Source organism: Lagopus muta, chromosome 7, assembly GCF_023343835.1.
Source record: "Lagopus muta isolate bLagMut1 chromosome 7, bLagMut1 primary, whole genome shotgun sequence".
Lineage (NCBI taxonomy): Eukaryota > Metazoa > Chordata > Aves > Galliformes > Phasianidae > Lagopus > Lagopus muta.
The window spans coordinates 7,693,968-7,715,684 of record NC_064439.1 but is presented as its reverse complement, the minus strand read 5'-3'; the positions used below and the strand labels follow the sequence as shown (position 1 = coordinate 7,715,684).

Sequence of the window (21,717 nt, the reverse complement as noted above, 5' to 3'; positions counted from 1 at the left end):
ATTTACTTATGTGGAATTACTGAGCAATGTGGGTGCAGACCCCCTATGTATTTTGGCAAATGACAATTTGAAATCAGTTTCCCCATGGGTGCATTTATTCCCCAGTTCTTCCCCAGAATTTTACCCTGTGGTTTCATTTGCAGCCTGCAGCTTGTTTTAGTGTAAGGAAACAAGAACAAGACAACGATTTGTCTTGTTTTAAAGACAAAGAAGCCTGGCATCTTCCCCTATGATCTTTCAAAAGAAATCTGTGGTCAGGGTGGGAAAAGCTCCCTATTAGTACAAGGCTTAGGCAGAATACTGCTGCCTGAAAGACTGAAGTTCCAGAAATAGAAACAATGGAAAAATGAGCTGAGCAGCCTGGCTGGCCACAGTGCACCCACAGCAGCCCTACAGCTATGTGCTGAGCAACCTCCTCATACCAGGGCTGCTCTGAAAGTAATGCTTCCTACTTTACGATGTTGGCACATGATGTCACAGACAGATGCTGATGGTATGGCAGTAAAGTCTGAACACGCTTGACAGTATTCCATTACATTTTGTTGCTGGGTGACAGATGGCAGCAGAAGGGAGGTCTGACACAATTGTGTCTGACATGGAAGTGCCTATGAAGCAAAGATGTGGAACCAAATTCCTCCATGTGGAAAAAATGGCACCCACTGACATTCATCAATGCTTGCTGAACATTTATGGAGACCAAACAGTGGATGTCAGCACAGTGAGGTGGTGAGTGGTACATTTCAGCAGTGGTAACAGCAGTGTGAAAGAAGAGCCATGTTCCAGTCAGCCATGAACAGCTGTCCCAACACAAAATGAAGAGCATCTCGATCAGCTGATCAATACGGACTGGGTGGTGACTATGTTGAAGAAGAGTGTTTTGCAGCTGAGAATTTGCTCTATCAAACACTGTTATTGTACTCTTGGCAGCTGTTGTAGTTCCCATGGAAATAAACAGCAACTTATGTATTATGTATATTAAGATATCACGCATTCATGTAGATGCAGTAAATGTGTAAAAATAATTACAGTATCCCATCACCACTATTTCTATCACAAATCCAAAAGGAAACATCATACAAGCCTCTACAAAGAAACCTAACTCTATCCCAGACAAAAACATGGCACACTTATACTCACAAGCATACAAAAGGTAGCACACAGTCCTTGTAAGTAGAGAAAAATAAAGCAATATTTTCAGACATCTATTAAAAAAAAACCATACACAATAGGCTCAAGAAGTTTCTTTTTGAAAGTATTTGTAGAATTAAACTTCAAAGAAATGTCCTTTGACAACATATTTCCTGAAATTTCCTTCTGACTTTGCAACAAGGACAACTGCCCAAGGCTTTGCTAATCAATTTCTTGTGCTGTTGAAAACAGCTTAATGTGAATTTTGGCCAAGAATGTATTTTGAAACATAGAAAATGTGAAAAGCTTGATCACTATTATATAGCCACTGTCTGCATATCAAGACAGAAGAGGGATGAGTAAATAATTTAGCAGTGATTGCAACTTTAATAAATACAAATAACTACCCAATATGGCTTACTAACCCTCTATAAGTACACTTCTTCACAAGCATGGATCTTAAAGCGGGAAAAAAAAGAAAGATTTTCTCATTTAGTTTTGTTTCAGAAAAGTGTTTTGGGAATTCTTGCTATCAGAAACTCACATATGAACCCCTGAGGAATTTTCTGTGTTTTTGCACATAGTACACATCTAGTCACATCCTGAAATCTTCCCAAACTTTCCCTTTCCACCTTGGGCTTTCCTTTCCCAAGGAAGGGTTTATGAGTTATTCTTGAATTTTACATTACAGTTTTATTTGACCTTTTCCTAGCAGCAGGCATTGTTCTCCAAACCATTACACTACTGTGAGTCAGGAATAACCCCAATGATGACAGCAGAGAAATCAGATGGGCAACAGGATGACAAACTCTACTACCCAAGGACCCACAAATTTCCTTTGGTTAGCAGCTCAAACCAGATTTATTGTATGGAAAAGGACTTGCAGTTGCTGGTGAATGAATTATTTTCATTTTGAGGAATTGGTGCATTCCTAAATTATGGAAACAGAATGTATGGGGCTTACAGTTTATCCAAGTGATACAACATAGCCATCATTCAAATTCTTTCAGATCTTACACCAGCAGTATTTTAAAAGAAAATAAATATTATTCATGCCTAAGAACTGCTTTCCTTGCGCCTGGTGCTTTAGTTATTTAAAAATGACTCATTATACTTTTCTCTTTTGAAGTTTGGTAGAAAAGAATTACCCTAATCTAAAACTCAGAAGTAACCCAATGGTGATTTCTTACAAATGATTTATACCAAAACCTCCGAAGAAAAGGATTTATAATGGAAGTGATAGCTCAGCCCTAACTGCAGTACTGGGAACAGTGACACGATAATTAATGCATTATTTCAGTTGTGGGAGACACTGACAGTTGCTTTTTGTTCTTGGGAAGAAATTTATAGCGTGACTGAAAAAAAAATTACACAGAAGAGGAATAGAAATCCTTGTAGCAAAGACATGTCCTTACAACTCTCCTCCCAGAGCTTATAAAATTCGGGCAATGACAGTGTTTCCTCCGTGCTGTAATTTATACCTTTCTCCTCTACTAGATGGCAGTGTGACATGCTTTCAGAATATCCAAGTGAGAGGTTTTCTTTCTTTGTTTCATTAGAAGCAATTAATTTAAAATACCATTTTACTGGCATAGATTTGTGAAAAAAAAAAAAAAAAAATCTGGAAAAGAAAAAAAAAGTGAGGCTACCAGTGACTTTGTGCTCCAAAATCACATCTATTTACTTACTGGTTCAACATCAAAAGCAAAAAGTGCATATTCCCGGTCAGGTGACACTTCATATCGAACGGCCTTCAAGGAAACCTAGAAAATAAACCAGACATTGAAATTATTTTTTTTATTTTCAATTTTTGAGCTGTCCTTATATAGATGAAGATTACTGCCAGACTAAGCATCTTGAAAAACATTTTGTATCTCTTTAAAGCAAACAAACAACAACAAAAAAAAACACCAGAAAATTTATGCAGGCAAATGTATGTTTCCGTAAGAGAAAAGATAACCACACTACAACACAGACCAGACAGCTTCCTCAGGAAAGTTCTCCTTCCAAATCCATTGCACAGAGGTTGGTGGACAGCAGGTAGAGGAAAAAATGTGGTAAACAACTTAATTCCCTCATTCCCTGCAGTCACTGGCCGCAGTGCTGGAGGTAGCAAGCAGTAAATACCCATCAGAACAAATTAATAGTAAGAAGACACCACTGCCTATCCCAGTATTCCACTGAGGAATCCTAATGCCGTTTTCCCCAGTCAAGAAAGTTTTTGGTATAGTGTGGTGATTCAGTTTTCCTTGTGCATCCTGATCTGAACTCTGTAAAAAGCTGCACTGTGAGTCTTGCTAACGAGAATAGATGCCAGAATATCTCGGACTTGTCATGAATTCTCCCTGCTGCACTTCTCTTTTGTGTAGTGCAGACATCCCTTCTCCTTTCCACTGTGCTTCACAACATACAGTGCCAATACACACGGCACCAGAGAGAGTTGCTGCCAATACAACACTCATCCACTGTCTTTTAAAGCTCTTAAATCCTGTCCCCTCACCTAATAAACTGGCTTCAAGTCATTGAGATATTCTCTGGTAGCAGAATGGGAGGAGGAAGTTGGACTTAAGGGAAATGTACAGCATCCCATGAAAAGAGACCCAGCATCAGCAGAGTGGAAGGGGCATGAGGTGGGAAAACAGCAGCGAGGACCAACGGGCCACTGTGGTTCAGCACGTCTTGTTTGCTGATATATTACTGACACAGAGAAAGGAAAACACTCCAAGGCAGCAGAAGTTATTCTGACCTGAGGCTGGCAAGGAAGAGGACAAATACAATGTGACAGAAAGAGGTATTACAGCAGCTCTTACTAGAACTTTTGGGATGAATGCGGAGGTGATGTTGTGCAGATTTGTTTGTCTAGAGGACAGAGGAGCAGGGGTAGAGCAGGCAGCAGGAAAGCTGTAACACTGAAGAGTAGGGTTATCTTGTAACACTGCACTTTTCTTGTGATTGGTAAAAATTAAAAATGAGAGGAATAAAAGAGAGAAGAAATAGAATTAGCCCGACTACAGCAGACCTTCTTGTTAGTGGAGTGAACCCATGGAGAAAAGGCAATACATAACAGAAGAATCACCATTACATCAAACTGGAGAAAGTCAGAGATCAACAGATCCTGGTTCTAGTCAGCATATTGCACTGATTCGTTTTATCTAGGATGGGTATATTTTACAACATTCATCTGTGCTGCCCTACTGGCCCTAGGTTACTGACACTTCATGTCGTGGTCTGTTAGGTTGACAAAAAAATGAAAGAAAAAAAGAACAGAACAGCAGAAGAAAGGGGTTATACTCTGTTTAAAGAAAAAGAAAGAAAAAAAAAAAAGATTGCTTGCATGGTGTAGCAAAAGTTAAATGGCAGGATGTGAAGTTTAAGGTTGAGTCCTGCAGTAATAATTCAGTGATGAATTCCTTGTCTCATTAAAATAAAATACTGTACTCTAGCCTACACTCTAACTCTACTCTATATGAGTCATGTACTCAGGTTTACTGCATAATAAGCTCAACCTAGAATCCAGTGTTAAAATTTTCTTGTTCATTTAGTTCTATTTTTTGAGACCAAGTCAAGTCTGCAGTTTTCTGGAGACCTTGGGTCATTGATAGTCTGTTAGCTATTCTGTACTTCTGGACTTTTGCAATGATATTACACAAAAACCAAACCAAACCAAACAATGAACAAACCTCCAATCTGACTAAAATTGGAAGGAAGTGATGCAATTTTACCAGAACAACATGATTTATATCTCACAGCTGGAACAAACATAAGAATATTTAACCTCAGGAATTCGTTTTTTAAAGGATATTTTGCAAACACTCTGACATTTAATCTTCTAGCACAAAGCTGACTTCATCTGCTACACAAAAATGATGCTTCCTTTTTATAAATGATGCACTGTTTTAACTGTGAATTTATTTTATTTCCATTCATTTTCATAAGAGTCTACTAAATTCTTTCCCCAGTAATTTCTTGGGGTTTCTGCCATATGCAACCCATTACTACTCATCATCGCTACTCATTAACAACACTGAAATCACATTACAAACATTAGGCAAGAAAAATCAGTAAATCCACAAGTTAAAAAATAAGCATTTAAATGGAGTAATGTGGAGAATGCTACCAACAGACAGTAAATAGAATCAATTGTTTTTTTTCTATTAAGCATGCAAAGACCAGAATTATGTAGCTTCCAATTATATGTCATATGCAAGACTAACTTCAAATATCTATATGATACTTTCCTGTAGTATAAAAGAAACTGAGCTTGCAGTATAATAATGAAAACTGGAGCTGAATTTCAAATTATTGGCTGCTGCTTAGCTCACAGCATTACCAGCGTATTGTTTCTCCTTGACAACGCAGAGTTGAAACCCAAGTCATTCTCTGTTTTTCTGATCCAACTGCAAGAAAACTGAAATTATGCTCATTATAGAAAATACTTACAATTTTTTTGTTTTCTATTAATACTGTTGAATTGTTAGTTTCAACATTCCTCAGAATCACTGTGCCATTCTGGTTTCGATAAATGAATTCATTATCTGCAAGGAGAAAAAGAAAATATCATTAAGGAAGTCTGATATTGTCTGTCTGTGTGGAACCCAACAATGCACTTGATTCAAAAGGACTGCTGGGAGCCTTCCTGTAAAGAGCATAGATTTTCTAATTCAGCCACTGCTTTAACATTAAGGTGGCTTGGAGGATAGCCATCAAACTGTTTGTCATATTGTCATATTATTAGTGTAGAAAAACAAGGTCAGAAAACATTCCTTGCACTGAAAGGTTTCCAAGATCCTTAATATATATTACATCAGATGCCTGGAAAGTCCCTGAAGGCTAAAGGCAACTTACTTTTTGACACAGCATATTTTTGAAGCTACTTTTGTACAGATCTTCTGACTCTGCTGCTTGTCCTAATACCAGAAGGAGATTCATGGGAAGAAATGTCTATTTTCACATGCAACATGACAAACCACCTTACTCTTGTTGCACTTTGGGACTACCTCAGCACCCAGGATGTCTGCACAAGGCCAAGAATCCTGCAGCAGGAGTAGCTCAGGCAGTCTCCAGCTCTCAAGAGCTCAAAACCTACTACAGAAAGGCTGGGATGGGCATGTGAAAGAGACTCCAAATGAGAGTTGGGTGGCAGGTCGAAGGTTCAGGATGAAAAAACATTACAACAATAGGGGGCAGTGATCTTGTCAGATGTCATAAACTGAAGTTCATGTCTGATATGTGCTTGCATGCACTGCCCCACAGATAAAAGATGAAACCGAAGTCACAAGCATGTTGTCATGAAAGGATTCAGCAGTTCTTCCAGACACAGAAGTAGGGTTACTGCTTTTTTAGCAACCTAGCTAAACTAACATAGAGAACTGATGGGTCCTACCCAACATCTGCCTTTGGCTTCAAGTAGGGAAACCATCCCTCGCTGTGTCTGCCTCAGGGTGATGTCATGGTGCATCCCACAAGTCTTAGGGACAGATGAATGATTAAACATAACCCATGGGTTGTCCAGAGATGAGTCAAAGGTGGCATGTTCCTTCCTTACCCATATGTCAGACTTCTTATCAATTTCAAACTCATGATGACCAGTCATTATCCATCTCTGTAAACTACTTTGTATGTGCAGATGTAAAGTTTCTGCACAGTACTTATTCATAAGAAAACAGTCACCACCTACACATCACTGGTTTACAACAACAACAACAACAACAACAAAAAGAAAAAATCTATTTTGCGAATAAGGTGAAGCAAATTCTTTGGGGGCAAAGTCCTGATTGTATTTTCAATCTGTAAATGTACTGACGGAAGAACTAGGACAGACATCCAAAAAGTTGTAAGCATGGAGAACATAAGTACGCAATGCTAATTTCCTGCCTCTTCCAAAATAAATATTAGGAGGCATTAAATGATGCCACCCAGTGACAGGTTCAACACAAATACAAGGGATTATTTCTTCACACAGAAGGTAATCAAGTGGTGGACATTGTGGTCCCAGAGTAAAGCAGTTGTCAGGAATTAGAAAAATGGATGAAAAATCCAGGAAAGATTATAAGCCTTGAGGGGAGAAACTTTTTGTAAAGTCCCTGAATCTCAGAATCATAGAATTGCTTGGGTTGGAAAAGACCTTAAAGATCATCAAGTCCAACCACAACCCAACCATACTACGCTAACTCTACCAACCCTTGCTAAATCATGTCCCTGAGCACCACATCCAAATGGTTTTTAAACACATCCAGGGATGGTGACTCAACCACCTCCCTGGGGAGCCTATTCCAGTGCTTAACAACCCTTTCTGAAAAGAAGATTTTCCTAATATCCAACCTAAACTTACCCTGGTGCAAATTAAGGCCATTTCCCCTCAACCTGGCACCAGTGAGAAGAGACCAACCCCCTCTCGCTGTAAGCACCTTTCAGGTATTGGAAGAGAGCAGTAAGGTCTGCCCTCAGCCTCCTTTTCCCCAAACTAAACAGCCCCAGTTCCTTCAGTCTCTCCTCATAGGGCACATTCTCCAAGCCCTTCAACCAGCCTTGCAGCCTTTCTTTGGACCTGCTCCAGCACCTCAATGTCCTTTCTGTACGGAAGTGCCCAAAACTGAACACAGTACTGGAGATGAAGCCTCAAAAGTGCTGAGTACAGGGGCAGAATTACTTCCCTAATCCTGCTCACCACAACTCCTGATACAAGCCAGGATGCCACTGGCCTTCTTGGCCACCTGGGCACATATTCAGCTGATTGTCCGTCAGTACACCAAGGTCCCTTTCCATCAGGCAGCTTTCCAGCCACTCCTCCCCAAGCCTGTAGGATTGCCTGGGGTTACTGTGAGCAAAATGCAGGACCTGACACTTGGCCCTATTGAAACTCCTACAGTTTGCCTTGGCCCATCGATCCAGTCTGTCCAGGTCCCTCTGTAGTGCCCTTCTCCCGTCAGGCAGATCAACACTGCCTCCCAACTTGGTGTTGTCTGCAAACTTACTGAGAGTGCACTCAATCCCCTCATCAAGATCGTTAATGAAGATGTTAAATAGAAGCTGTCCTAGTACTGAGCTCTGGGGGGCACCGCTCATGACCGGCAGCCACCTGGATTTAACTCCATTGAATGAGAGATTTGTGGTGACCAGAAGCATATTCCAAATTACTGCCATGAGAAATGATGTACTCTTAAAAATCTTTCCTAAGCATCTGCTTGTGTCCCCAGCCAGACACCAGCACAGATGATGTCTGGGGTCTGATCCAGCACTGCTTATTTACAACTTCAACTTCCAGCTTCTGTGATAGGTCATGAAGAAAAACTTTTGTGCCAACAATTTTTTGCAGTATTTCAATAAAATATATTAATACACTCTACGTATATTTCTCGTTTATACACGTATTCTTAGGCCATTAAGGCTGAAGCATCATTTGTTAAGAGAGGAAAACATATAGTCCAAATTTGTATTCTCAGGTATCCTTGAAAAATGGAATAACTAAGCTCATTATCAAGCATTCTGAGAAAGATTACCGTTTTAATAATCATCCTATGTCAGCAACAGCAGTTGTTTTCCAATTACATTTTAAATTCTAGGTAGGAAAAAAGCTCATTTTAAATACAGCCAGTAAAGCATCTGGATAATTGTAATACTGTCAGAATACCTCTTAATTGCAGGAAAACCTGGCCATGAATGCTTGCCCTCAGCTCTAAGTTCAAGACACAAGAGAAGCATCTTGTTAAGCCAATGAGTCAGTGGCCTGTTAATACCTTGTGATTTTTTCTTGAGCATCACTTGATCTGATGGAAATTACATTACTGCTCCCAGTTACGTCGCTACCACACTTCTATTCCTCCCTAAGATCCTGCTTGGAGATACTGCAAAAAGTAACACTTCCATAATGTGTGAAACTTCAAGATCATTACATGGAAGCTACTATAGAGTTGGAATCAGGAAGTGAAAGGCCTTTTTGTTATTTCTTAAAGTGTAATGAGCTTAAAATCAGCCACTAATCTGCTGCACATACTTCTGATACGAATAGGGAAGAAGAAATGAAGCAGTGCAGATTTGTTAGGGCAGTAAATCTTGCTGTTATATTCAATATGAGCCATCAACGCAGTGTCTGAATTAATGAACAGAAAAATCACTCTGCTTAAAAGAGGAACAAATTGCTCTGCATTATACTCCAAGCAAAACACTGTGAGGTTTAGCTGGTCTGTAAGTTGCACTATCTTATCTTATTATCAATTAACAATATTCTTGGAATATTGTCTTGAAATGTGTGATTTGTTCCACTGAAGAAGCATTTATTTATATGGAACATATCTCAATCAAAGACAAAAAGCAATGCAGTAATCTCTGTCAGTAATGAATTCTGTCCAGCAAGCTGATGAGTATTTGCAGCCTGATTTATAGCTGTCGCCATAGCTGACAAAGGTCATCGGCGCATCTCATTTTTTATACCTGCTTTTCTTTGGGGCTGGTGTTCAATGTAAATGATGCTGAAAATCTTAACTTTCAGGCATAAAGCCATTTATTCCATTAGATAATTGATTTCTTCAACAGCAGAGGTCATGCCACTGGCTCCCCCTCCTCTCTTAACTTCCAGGAACCTGTTTGCCTGGTAGAATCCAGACTTTAGGCACAACATACAGTCACACTTGCAAAAGTGACCGATTACAGAAAGTAGTGATTATTTGAAATAATGAAGCAGCCTTGCTGCTATGCAGTCAGTGTGAGCTTCAGCAATTTCTCTCTTTCTTTTTTCTTTTTTCTTTTTTTTTTTTTTTCTTTGCAATGGTAAATGGAACAAATGCAAGTAGGAAGCTCCAGACTGATGACGAATTTGCAGTGTCAGAGTTTCCCAGACTCTTCGCAGACAGCTTTCTTAAATTTGGGCAGGTAAAGTGAATGCAGAGAAAACAAACTAAATGCCAGGAGCTCCTGCCCCATGCAATTGTTGAACTTGTGCTGCCTCCTCTCATTTAGGGTAAAACAAGATAAAAACACTGGCATTAATGGCCTCAGTTGTGTCAGGGAAGGTTGAGATTGGACATTAGTAAGAACTCCTTCATGGAGATGTGGCCATGCATTGGAACAGTCTGCCTAGGAGAGGGCGGAATCCCCATCTCTGGAAGTATTTGAAATGTGTGGACGTGACATTAAGGAATATTTAGAGATGAGACTTGTGAAATCTAGTTGATAACTGGAATTGATGATCTTGAAGGTGTTTTCCAACCTAGATGATTCCATGATTCTATTGTTTTTTTTTTAAGGGAAGAATGTATTAGGTCTCCAATTTTGAAGGCTGTTTTTGCTTTTCCAGGCATGAAAAGCTCTTCATTCCTTCCTAGGGTTTTCCTATTCAGAAAAGCAGAGGGACTCTGGGAGCCTGCACACTGGTGCTGCTACATTGCCAGACCTGCAAGTGCCAGCTGCAATACAGGAGAAAGATCACAAGGCCCTCAACTTGTCAGCTCTACAAGCCAAGGTAGCCTAAACAGCCACCTATACACTGGAACATCATCAAGAGAGCAAGAAGGTATTTATTATTTCCCAAAACATAAAAAAAAAAGAGTATCAAAATTCATGGACAAACATTTACTGACTAATAAACTGGCAGATATTGAAGGAAATGGGCAGGATAATTATTTATCACTTGTAATCCAGTGCTTCTGTTGTCACAAAATCACAGAATATGTGAATGACAGAATCCATAGATGACTAAAATGGGTCAGGCTCAAGTCCAATGTAGCATCAGCTACTGCCATGATTAGAAACCCAAAGCTGGACTGCAGGATTACTTGGCTGATCCAGGTCTCCTATTCACATGGTCCAAACTGAGCACCAGACAGACAGCTCATCACAACAGACAGAAGGTCAAGGGACAATTTTACCTCCAAAAGGATGAGTTTCACTTCTGGCAGATGCAAGGAAGTTGAAGGAATTACATCTAGCTACAGATTTGCACTGCTCAAGTATATATGGCTATGGCTGTACAGCTTCTGCATTGAGACTCTGTAAGGACACATTTTCTGAGGAGAGAGACTGGTTTGTAAGGTAAAAGAATGGCAGACGTGCTTTTGAGGATAATTTTCATTATTTGTCAGAGAGCCTGAAAAGCAGAAATAATTCACTGATAAAAAATAGGGGGGGATAAGATAAGTATTTAATTCCAGTTCTGATAAAATACTCCTAAAGAAACTGCAACTTTTTTATCAGATTACTCGAGAAAGAAAAACGGGGAAAAAAAAAATCACATGCATCAACTTAGAAGGATCAGTTGGTGAAAGGCAGAAGGTAATATCAGGGTTGTTAGGAGACTCTAGTCATTCAGAGCCACAGATTCAGAGGAAAAGGCAACTTCTCAATTGTTTCAAGCATTGTAGATTTGGACATGAAAGATAACCAAGCGTGTCTCAGTCTGATGAAAGTCAGCATCAGGGAAATTACTGTTCTCAGCCTCTAAGATGAAGGGAGACTGGCGAATAAGGAAAACCTAAATCTTACAATTATTCTAAGCCATTTCAGAGAGATTAGCCTCTAGACAGCAGTGTGACCAGTAGGGCTGGAAACAAATTACACAGGGTCCAGAGGGCAGAGGGCAGGGATGAGGCAGCACTGCATTGGCCATCCGCATGGCTGTCACCATCATGGGGCAGCCCAGAATGGACCACGAGCTTTCAGTCATTTCTCACCTCTGCTGCTGTAGCAAGAGACTTTGCAATCCTTTCTAGTGGGACTGGAAAAGCTGAAAGAATCCTCAGAATTTTGCAAGTGGAAACACTATTCCACCTGGGGAGGCCAGCTGCTGCAGCTGGAAATGAGAGAAGAGCCCACTGTTTTCACCCTTTAACAGGAAGAAAGCACACAATAGGGTAGGATGGTGTTACAGACTGAGCTGGTGTTTTCAAACTGGCAGAAGTGTGTACTATAATCATATTCATTCATAAAAACATGTGAGGATGAGGAAGTGGAATTTAAATTATTTAAATAAATAAATATATAATAGAAAAGATAGAAGGGGAGGGGAGGGAAGGGAAAAGAAAGGAGGAAGGAGATGGGAAGGGGAAGGGAATAGGAAGGGGAGGGGAAGGGGAAAGGGAAGGGTAAAAGGAAGGGGAAGAAAAAAGGGGAAGAAAAGAGAAAAAAAAAAAAAAGAGAGAAAAGAAAAAAAACAAGGGAAAGGAAGGGAAAGGAAAGAAAAAGGAAATCCCACAACCGTCACCCCAGTACACACACACACTGGGGCCAAAGAGAAGTTTCTGGATGGAGAAAGTAAATCCAGACTACCCACAGCAGGCCTGCAGCATGCAGGAAGAAAATACCAGCTTGTAGTGATGCCTGACATTTGTAGGACCAAGGGTGGCTGCCAGTTTATGTTGAAATTCAGAAGGTTACTGTGGGAACAGCATCACAATAAAAGCAGGCACCCAGAAGCAGGCAGGGCAGTGGTGGGTGCTTGCTGCTTGGACTGCCACATTCCCACCCACAAATTCACCCGCAAGAGGATGAAGCAGCCGGTAAGTGCCAGGCAAAGCAAAAGGTTTATATCATCCAAACACTCCATGTGGGTACCTGGCATGAAAGGTAAGCTGTAAGAGGCTTAGGATTTCCTGGAAAAAAAGTGTTTTCTGTGTGACAAGTGAGAGCAGATAGGGCAAGTGGAGGTTGAACAGGTTGCTGAGCATTGCACCAAGGCCCTAAAAACATTTAATCCTGCCAGATGTAGCCAGCTACGTTCAGAGATCGATGTTCAGAGAGCCAGTGTGGTATGTTCCTTTCAAATAAACAGGCAGCAAATGCTGGGGTCATGCATGCTTCTTAACTGCTATAAAATCAAACTGCAGAGACTATAATGCAAAATAAAGGCAGTCAACCCCCCAGCAGAAGCCTACTTAGGTGTCCAGATAAACACAGTCCTAAATTCAGGTAGAAAAGAAGAATGTTATGATGACTCATTTAATACTATGACCTGTTGCTCTTCCAAGATACACTGTAGTGCCTCTATTTGTTATTTATCATAGGTACTCATAACTGGATCAAAATCCACTCCCCCAAGCACAAAGCAAGCCCATTTCTGTATTGAGCTGCTTACCAAAGAGAAAATGCAGAAGCACTTCCCATCCCCAGATGTTACAATAAACTGACTTTGGGAGAGCAGACACAGAGAGAGAGAGAGAGAGAGTGTATAGCATATGTGGTGATTATTAGGAATATTGGGAAGAATTTCTTCTCAGGAGTGGTGATGCAGTGGCACAGGCTGCACAGGGAGGTGGTGGAATCACCATCCCTGGAGGTGTGGCACAGAGGGACATGGTTAGTGCTATGGGATGAGTTGACTGTTGGACTACATGATCTTACTGGTCTTTTTCAAACTTACAGATTCTACGATTCAGTGGTTCTACGAATGGCAATGAAACCCCATCTCCATACCCTTGTTATGAGGATGGCCCTTAATACACCTTGGCACTTGCAACACAACACAGCCCTTCATAACCAGCCTGCTTTATTATGTCTTCCATCCACCTGCCCTCCACCAGCAGCTCCTGTTTGTTCAGCCTTGCTGAACCTCAGTGCAGAAATAAGTTACAATCTGTTGTATATTGTGATGCTGATGCAAGGGTGCAACAAGGGATGGAGAACAGCTTGCCTCTAACAACATCACTACAGCCTTTAATTCCAGGAGACAACAGAAATCCCATTTTTATCTTCCTGGCATGATGGATCATTATTCTTTTATTGTTTCCAGCATTTTATTTTTTTTAACGTGAGAAGTAGAAATAGGAACTTGAAATAGGTGATTTACCATAATTAAGCTAAATATGCTGTGTAACACACTGCACTGGTACATTAAGTAAGTACAACATGAAAGAATGTGTTTTATTATGCAAGAAATGGTTTTAATTGCTTATCACTTCAATACAGCTGTAGTTGGTGTAGCAATATAGTGCTCTGGCAGTAGTAGCCAGTAAAATAAAACACAATTATAACTCAGATAAATTCCCAAATCAAGGTGCATCTCTAGCAGGCTTGTAAATCATTTGTCAAAAGCTCAAAGAAGGCTGAGCCTTGGGAAAACTTAAGACTATAGAAATCCATAACACCAACCTGTTTCTCTTTTTTTTTTTTTCCTGTCTAATCTCAAATATATCACAACTCAACTCAAAGAAAGCTTATTCACTCTCATTGAAAGAATGCTGAGGAACCAAACCATAGGCCCAATCTGCACATCTTTGAAATTCCAGTCCCAAATATTAAACCAGCTACAATTCTGCAGCTCATTTGTGAGACTGAACTTCACTTCAAAGGCCCCAGTCTGGGAACTCTGTAGGCACACATCACAGCTCAGTGGCATAGATGTGAAAAGCTGAAGTGCATATGAGAAACAGAATGCATTTCAACTTCAAAAAGATTCTCTTCCCAGCTTCCATAACGCATGCATGGAAAAAGGAGAGAGAGACTGCCATTAAGAAAAAAAATGAATGAGAAATCCTCTAGAGTAAATGCATTTTGATTCCAGCCAGGGCAAATTATGTCGTCCCCGCCCCCCATCTAGTTCAACCATCAACCCGTCACCACAACCATGTTCACTAAACCAGATCTCAGTTCCACAAACCAGCACAGATCAAATGCAATTTAACTCCAAGCAACTAATTCCGAGGAAACAGATCCAGAACACCTTTACTCACACATTGTATAGGTTTCATAATCTCACTATGCATCAAAACAACAAAACAAAGTGCAGGCAATTGGCAGCATACAGAACATCCCAGCTTGTGCGGTGGCCAAAACGGGTGATATGCAGGCATTGAGTTTATCTGGAGTATGAGACCTCAAGAGCAACTGCTACTGTAGCTGCCAGCTGATGTGACAGCTGTCACCACCTCCTTGCTGGCACCTTTGCTCCAAGCACCCTTTAGAGCCGCAGCATCCCTTGCTGATCCCTCACTTCTTGGCCAACAGCAACCACTCTTATCTGCCTCATTTAGGTTGCCCTCACAGATGGGAGCATATAACCCTGTGTGTTACAAATGAATGGAATAAGCCATCTGACATTAAGAAAAAAAAAAGAAAAAGGAATCTATGAATAAATTTTCATTAGAATGTGAACTCACAGCTTGCTTTCTTAATTCCTCCATGCATTTCCTTGGATTCTTCTCTCTCCCCTGGCCCAATTACACTCCTTAGTGGCCAGAACAGAAAGAACACACAGAGTGGTTGTTTTTTTTTCTTCCTGTTACTATTATTATGCTCAGTGTTCTGACATTTCAATACCAGCTGAATGAGATCTTTGTGTATTAATAAGCATATTCACTACGTATACAGATCCCATTTACACCTCCTTATTCTGGATGGATGCTGAAGTCCAAGAACAGAAGGAGCGTGGCAGAGCTGTAGCCATTGCTTTGACTCCAGACCTCTGAAAATCAAGGAAAGACACTAAACCCAATGCCCTGCTCATTTTGGTTACTGCGTGATGGTCACAAGAGGGCACTGCATTACAAAGCTGATGTAAATGATTTCCGTAGATGCAAAAGGCTGTTAATGAATGTTTGGGTATGGTGTTGGCTGCAAATCCAGCAAGGAGCAGCACCTGAAGCCGAACAGACACTCAACTCAAAGGGACAGTTACTGAGAAGAGCAGTTTTTAATTAAACTGCTTTCAAATGAATTCCCAATGAGGAAATTAAATTCGTATCAGCCATGTATAAAGGCTTTCCCTGGACATCTCAAACCTGTTTGTCCACAGTAATTGGCCCAGCTCCCTGGACTGGCAGCCCAACATGAATCACAGAAGTGACACATCAGATTTCTTGTTCCACATTATTCTTGTTCTTATTCCTGTTCTCACCAAGGAACAAGTGTTGTGCAGTGCTCCTACCCTTAACTCCATCAGTCTTGAATCAGCAGTGTTTTGCAGCTAGGAGGGCAAGCTGATACAGACACTGAAACAGAAAAGATGAACACCTACACATCCATTTAAATTCAATGGATTAAATATGATTATACCAAAAGAAGAACTGGTCCTTTCCTGAATCCTAGACAATATTTTGTCTAAAAGTGTCTTTTCAGTGGGCCCTCAATGTGTTAATAACTCTCAGCAGATAGCTTTCAAACCAAACAATATCTTCTGTTCTTATTCAATGAAAAAACTGTCACCTCTTCATGTTTTTCCTTATTTTCTCAATTCTTACATCATTTCTATGCCATTCAGGGCAATCCTGCCTTTAACATGCATTTAAATGCTTCTCTTGTAGACTTTATGCTTCTTTGGACAGTGCCTATTCCCGCAACAATCTATCCCTTCTGGATAGAGCAATCAAAACACAGTGTTTTGATTAAGATGATAGTGTCCCTCAAACTGGTAAAAACATGCTATATTCAATATTGTTCTCTCCTGAATGTCATTCAATATTGTTTCCCTCAAAAAAATGATTGCAACAGAAAATTGATTATAAATCCTCTCCTGTTCTTCATACCCAGATCCATTTTGGATGGCAATTCTGTGTCCATTAAAAAAACAACAACAACAGAATCACAGAATCACCAGGGTTGGTAAAGATCTCCAAGATCATCTAGTGCAACCATTCACCTACCACCAATCATTTCAAAAAATTAAAACCAATTTTTAAGAAAAAGTTAGGAATACTACAATTGTTGGTATATAATTCTTCTTGTAAAACTATCTCCCCATACAAGACATTAAAAAAAGGGAAAGAAACAAAGACTAAAGGTGTGACTGGCATTCCCTGCTCCTGAACCCTGGAAACATGGTTATCCTAACTAAAATTAAGGCAAAGACCTGTAACATGTATGAGGGCTGTAAATAATAAGCTATGCTGATTATTAATTTAATAGGAGAATAGGACTGATAGTAAGCATTTACTAGGGTGGTAAAAAATTTAACTACATGAAATCTTTCTGGACACGTTTTCCAGGTTGAATTGGTGGATATTATACGTTTGTCCAAGCCTTGCTGACCTGAACAAACCCACATTTCTTCTCATCTCAGAAGAAAATGCTATGGTATATAGCAAGTGTACAACAAGGCCAACACTTCCAAGCAGCACCTGGACTGACTTGCTCTGCCTGAATGACCACACACTGAACATAGCTTCAGCAAGCCCAAAGTGTCTGTAAACTGCTGGGTTTATCACTCCAGCAACATGCAGTTGATTTTTCACAAGGTCCAGTGCATGCCAAAATAAATACCATTTAGGCAGCAGATCCAAACTTTTGCCCTTCATGGACAAATTGCTTTTGAGCTGAAGCTGATTTTTCCCTTCTTGGCACGAGCTTTTGAAACTCCTCACTGTTTTACTAGTCTTTGCATACTTTTACCATCCATTCCATTGTAAGCTGCCTTCCCCAGAAGGTGAGTGAGCTTTGAAGCCAACTGTCCTTATTTGGTGACTTACTGCAAACCTTAAGCACTGACAAATCACATACAAGACTGAAGCTGGGCCTTGAGGTGAAGTAGCAACACGAAAGCTTGGCACCATGCTCTGCTGGCAGGGCTGTGAAGGAGAGCTCCCTGCCCAGCCGTACTCAAATCTGGTAACACATTCAGCTCTTGCCATCAACCAAGCGTTTATTCTAGGAAATAGCTTCCTACTCTCTTCTTCCTTGCCTTTTATTTTCCTTCTTTCATTTCTATACCTTTGTTGGCTTACCTTGATTTCTTCTCTCTCCACTAAGTATGATATTAGAAGTGCCTTTTAAGAGGTGCTATAACCAGAGATTATTTCACAGCATGCAACAACTGTCTCAGAGGATCATCTTATTTTCTACCAGAGAGTCTTCTTCCTTGTTACTGACAATGAAGAGTTGCCAGCCAAATAACTAATACAAAGCTCTGAGACACATGCTGAAAGCCATGGTAGGTATATTTATTCCATGTTTTTACAGTTTTGTAGTCCCTCAGCGTGCTATAATTTGGCACAAGATCACAAATATCTATCACAGTGGAAAAGATTCTGCCTTTTCTTTAGGGTCAAACAAATTGAATGACCTGCAGCTCTTGGTACTTCTGTGCAATTCTTGTGTGTAGCCATGATCCTATTGTCTCGAAAATGAAGAATTAGAGATGGAAAGCATTCAAGAAACAAGGGTGACCCAGAATACTGATCTAAGGGCCAACAAGCAAAGCAAATGAGAACAAACTCCAAAGTGAGGAAAAGGAGACGGTTCTTCACGCAGCAGCCTAAGAAACCCCTTGATGAAGCATACAGGGATGCAGGAGGAACTGGAGGACACTTGGAAGTGATTTGGAAGAGAAATACACTTGGGCTTATCTCATAATAATAATAATAATAATGGATCTGATATTCCTCTGAGCTAAACAGTGCATAAATCTCACATCCCTGTGCATACACTTATTGCCACTGACAGAAACAGAATTTGGGGTTGGGCAAAACTTTGGTCTCTTCTGTTCTCAACTGAATTTTCACTGATGTGAGATTTGTATAGCTAAATTTTAAAACATAATTCTATTCCCTTGATCAATGATAATTATTTCACTCTGCATTTCTTTTAATGAATTATATATATAAGCCTGGTGTTATTTCTTCTAAGAATAAAAAAAGTACTGCTTCTTATAGAGTCAACAGCTTAATGCAGTCATGAGATCCAAACTCACTAGAGGCTTTCTTTCTTAGAGAAGTAAATCTTTGCATGTTGAAATTTCAATTACAAATATCTGATATAAATTTAATCACCACAATTTAATACAGCATTTCCCATCTCTAATTTGTGAAGTTATTGTTTCAGGGTATGTATTTATTTCATGTTCATTAAAAGGGGGCAAGTAGAAGAATACATACTACCCTAATTATCCTTTATAAGTACTCCATGTTCAACAAGCATCTAAGAGCAGTGGAGTGTGCTCATGGAAAGATCCTGAGTCAGGATAACGTGCTTTACTTGAAGTCAATACCTGCACCAAGGAATCAGACACAAAGAGCAACGCAATAAATGAAAAACTGCCTTGAGAAAGAGAAAAAAAGGAACCTTTTTGTCTCCTACAGAATATAGGGCTCAAAAGCTGGACTCTGTGGGTAGATTCCAGATCTCTGGAAATCAATGCTGAAGATGCAAGCTGTTTGTTGTTATCAGGATCAACTGTTTAACAAGAGGCTCAAACACAGGGAAGGGCTCTCCTTTCTTATCAGCCCTCTCTCTCTTGTGGTTATCCTGCAATGATGCAACTCATTTCTTTCCTCTTTTTTTTTTTCTAGATGCTCATCTCCTCAAGTCTCTATCCCAAAACATTTGCATTCTTACATCAGCATGATTACTAGGAAAACCCTCAGCAAATCCATGCAAACTCCCATTCTTGATCTTCCTTATCCGAAGCTCAAAACTGAATTCCCCACCTGTCTACTCAGATTTTCTCAGCAGTGCTGGATCTAAATGGAACACATTTCTTACATCCCCCCAAGGCAACCCTAATCAAGGCAAGGCACTGACAGATGCCTGGGTGAGGGAGATGATATTAGGAAGAACATTCCTCTCTGAAGGAGTTCATGGGCACTGGCACAGGCTGCCCAGGGAGGTGGTGGGGTCACTGTCCTTGGAGATGTTCCAGAACAGTGGAGATGTGGCACCATAGGACATGGTCAGTGGTCATGGTAGGAATGGGTTGGTGGTTGAAGATGATCTTAGTGGTCAATTTCAAATTTAACGATTCTATGATATCACCATCACCTGGGAGCTGTGTACAGGCTGCCTTACTTTTCTCCCTTCTCTTTCCCTTTTGTGCTAGAGACATCTAAAGGGACAAAGGAAAAAAAAAAAAAAAAGGAACAAAGCACCTTTATTTTACCTTTACTTTGCTACAACACCAACCACTTTCGCAGGCTTGTCGAAGGAAATTGCCATCACAGCAGTTTTCCTTCATCAGGGGCTGGGGCAGCTGGGAGCTTGGTGCCTGCTTTACAGGTATAAGCCATGGAAGCACATTTATCAGTGTCACACTGGACCCGCAGCTCTTCACCTGGAATTTTAACTAACACAAACCAGAAAAACACCTAATCCAGTTAAATCCCTGCAAAACCAGTGTGTCTCCTTTGGCAGTGAGTTCTGATTTCAAACCATTCTGAATAAGATGAAAAACCAGATCCTTTTTTAATTTGTCTCAAACTGTTAGCACACAGGCAGAGCTGGCATTTCTTTTCCTTCAGCCAGAGAAACACTGCTGATGCGAGCTGCATCTTCTAAAGTCCCCCAGCAGCTCCCTGTGGAAGAATGATGGAAGAATGATGCTTCTTCCCTATCTTTCCCTATCTTCCTATCTGCTGTTCTCTTTTTTTTTTTTTTTTTTTTTTTTTTTAAATCAAAATTCTCCCCCCTGTGAACTGGGTCCAGCTGCAGGAAGCACTGAAGTTTGCATATTTCTATCAGCCACCAGCCATGCAAAGCCCTGGTGCAGCATAAATCATGACAACGGGGGTGGCTTCCACCCAATCTCCGTGGATTTCTACCTCAAATCTGCAAACAAATTGAACACACACCAGAGCCCAAATGCTCCTGGTTCTCACACCTGTTGCAGCATCAAATTATTCCCCACAGATGCTCCTTGCTGGCAGACACCATCGTGGCAGGAAGCACCGCCTCGCTGCTGAGGTATTTTGAGAGAGAAGCACTAATTTGAGTGGAGCCAGGCATGAAAGGAAAACTGGAAATCTCTTTTTGCAAATGGATATAAAAAGTCTAGGAAGCGCTTGCTGATCCAACATGTGAAAGTGTGAGTGTTATATTGCTTGTGGGGAAGCCTATTTTTCCCTACTCTTTGAAAAATTATATCAATGAAAACAGAATTAGGCAGTTATGTAGAGTGGGCGTTAGCAGAGCTCTGACAAGAAGGAAAGTGAAGTGAAGAACATCTCCTGCATCCATCTTTTCCTCTTTAGCAGTTCCCTATAAAGTTACCCAAGCAAATGAATGCCTTTTCCAGCTAATTGTTTTAGACTATTAAGGCATTCTTATACAGGATAGGGCTCTTCTCATCATTTTCACAACCCCAGCCTCTGCTCCTCCTTGCACACCCCATTAATACATGGGGTTCTCCCTCATCCTCACTGCAGCCAAACCTTCTCCATCACTTGCTCCCTTACATCTCACTCCTCAAAGGTGACCTTCACACCACCAGTCCTGTCCATTTGTTGGCCTCTTCACTCAATCTGGTGTTATGCACAGCCATAACAAACACAAAGCTATTATGCTGAACATCTGAGATCGCTTTTCTTTTTTTTCTTTTTAAAATATTTTTTACATATTTTTACAGGCTGCCCAGAGAAACTGTGGGTTCCCCACCCCTGGAGGTGCTCAAGGCCAGGTTGGATGGGGCCCTGGGCAGCCTGATCTGGTGGGTGGCAACCAGCCCACAGCAAGGGGTTGGAACTGGATGGTCTTGAAGGCCCTTTCCAACCCAAGCTATTCTGTGATTCTATGATTTGATGATTTTTGCATAGGGGTGTTTAGGTTTTCATTAGGTAAAGCCATGTTTTGGTATTTCAAGAGGACTTTTGGCGCAGAGGTGCTGATGCTGAAAACCAGTGACACCCAAGGGAATGGTTGAGGAAACTGGTTACCTATGGAGTCTATCAACCTGAAAATTTT

General features: G+C 40.6%; 1 protein-coding gene across 9 annotated transcripts in view; it reads right to left on the bottom strand.

The window, feature by feature from the left end:
* The window catches only part of DPP6 (dipeptidyl peptidase like 6), a 489,696-nt gene that overhangs the window by 123,372 nt on the left and 344,607 nt on the right, over positions 1-21,717 (bottom strand). For all 9 annotated transcript variants that reach the window (XM_048951963.1, XM_048951964.1, XM_048951960.1 and 6 more), the window contains 2 exons: positions 5,569-5,663; positions 2,817-2,891 (listed from right to left, as the gene is read on the bottom strand). In XM_048951963.1, the coding sequence (XP_048807920.1) occupies positions 2,817-2,891; positions 5,569-5,663 (170 nt within the window). The remainder of the gene's footprint in view (positions 1-2,816; positions 2,892-5,568; positions 5,664-21,717) is intronic.